Source organism: Etheostoma spectabile, chromosome 24 (genome assembly GCF_008692095.1).
Source record: "Etheostoma spectabile isolate EspeVRDwgs_2016 chromosome 24, UIUC_Espe_1.0, whole genome shotgun sequence".
NCBI classification, from domain to species: Eukaryota; Metazoa; Chordata; class Actinopteri; order Perciformes; family Percidae; genus Etheostoma; species Etheostoma spectabile.
Window position 1 is genome coordinate 14246651 of NC_045756.1, and position 1982 is coordinate 14248632.

The 1982-nt window shown below is 39.3% G+C and overlaps 1 protein-coding gene across 2 annotated transcripts in view; it reads right to left on the bottom strand.

Moving 5' to 3' along the window:
* Nucleotides 1-272: 272 nt before the first annotated feature.
* Nucleotides 273-1982, bottom strand: part of arhgap1 (Rho GTPase activating protein 1) — a 34096-nt gene continuing 32386 nt past the window's right edge. For both annotated transcript variants that reach the window (XM_032505937.1, XM_032505935.1), the window contains exon 11: nt 273-520. In XM_032505937.1, coding sequence (XP_032361828.1) covers nt 321-520 — 200 coding nt within the window. In that variant the 3' untranslated portion in view covers nt 273-320. The remainder of the gene's footprint in view (nt 521-1982) is intronic.

Below are 1982 nucleotides of genomic sequence, written 5' to 3' on the forward strand. Positions count from 1 at the left end.
CAATTCAAAGTCCTTCTCCTTACTCACAAAGCCCTTCATAACCAGGCCCACTCCTATCTCACCGACCTGCTGCCCACCACAGTAACAAAGGACAACATTTTGAAAAAACAACAATAAGATTTCTATCATATGTGATAATAGAAAAGTTGAAAGGTTTTCCAAATATGTCTTAAATGACGAGATATTGTGGTATAATTGAAAATCCAAATTTCAAAGTAAGAAATCTGAGGGAATTACTCTGATTCTTACATTGCATCTTCACAAGCAAAAGAACATTTTATTGAAAAGTGTATTTTTTGTTGCCTGAGTGGTTATAGTTTTCATCTTATTCTAGAGAATGGCATTTCTAGGAATTCTGGGAACACAAAAAATAGTACTCTTTTGAACATACAAGTGAAGTTGACAATGTCGTTGTAGAGCTGGTAGGTCAGCAGAGGCTCAGGTAGTTCCCTCAGGAATGTCTTCAGAATCACAGCAGCCAAGTGGACATCTTCCATCTCTCTGAAATTCACTGTTGCACCTACAAAACACACAAACATGTGCAATAAGAAGAGACATTAGATCCCAAAAAGTCATTTTTTTTTCCTTAATCCCATCATAACCCCAAATCCAGTGTACTCATTCACCAGGTTTCTGCAAATTCCTAAAAAGAAAAAACTCTAAAAAGGTGCTATATAAGTATCATGTATTATGCAGAGTTGAAGCCATACAACCTCTTGGCACAACCTGCACAGCTAAAATGTCTTTATTCCAGGATCCAACCTCCCTCTCATCTGTAGCCTCTATATTTTAACACATGCGGCTGCCGCTAATAAGCTGCATTGTTTTACTGGACCTGAATGCAGTGATGTAAAGTTAAAGCTAATGTGACCTCAATTTTACCATCTAGAGTCAGGCTATACCAAACTCTCCTAGTGACAATGCTGTCCTGGGGACTAGCAGTGAGGAGCTGCTGCTGTTGGGAGTCTAACCGTTAACATAATTCTTTTTTTTCCTATGTTTTTTTTTTATACTAATGTTAAAAAAGCTAAAAATGTTTAAAAACTAAAAAATCCAGTGATGTGACTGTAGAATAGCTAACTTAGCTCACCTGCAGTCACTCTTACAGTATAGCGGTAGTAGCAATTTGAATTGCAAAACCCAGCCAATATGGTCAGTCACAGTAGGTGGCCAGTGACAAGACATGGGGCATTATGGATCAGACCACGACGTTGGGGTTTGCGAGGGCTAAAATCAGGACTGGTGCAGCGGCTAACGTAGGTCTCCCTCCACCGTGGCAGCAACAAGCATGGTCAGCAGCGTCAGAGCTTGTCTATGGAGAGCCTGTTCAATCCTTATTATGCCCCATTGTACCGAATTTGGTTGCAGTTCCACCAGAGTTCTACGGGGGTGATCATTTTGCATTTCAAGTGCAAAATGAATGGGAGTCTATGGAGCTAGATGGCTAAATTTGTCTCTTTCGCCCGATTGTCATTGAGAAATCTCAGATTTAATTGTTTTTGCAAGTTCAACATGGATTATAGGTCGAAAGTTGAATCAATGAGTACTTGTGTCCTTTTGATTTCTTACAGGTTGAGTCGTGGGTGCCCATAACACGATTTCACGTTTCTCCTAATGAATGCTGATTGTTCAGGACTTATTACAACCAGAGATCCCGCTTGATGGCATCCAAAGTGTGTGTGTGTAAATATTTTGATTTGGTCTTTAAAACGTTAGCAAACCAAAACTCTTTCTAGCATATGTATTGACAGGGAGAGCCTAACCTGTCAGCTGTGTTGTCGATGCCTCAAGAGAAAAAAGGAAGTGACTCAAAGCTTGCCGTAATGCAGTATCTCTGGCCGTACGATGTATATGATGTCACTGACATTTTAAAAGGCTTTTTAGAACAAAACAAAATCTTACACCCAGTAGTGTGTATTTCAAATTACTACACAAAAATATTATATATATACATATACACTCACCGGCCACTTTATTAGGTA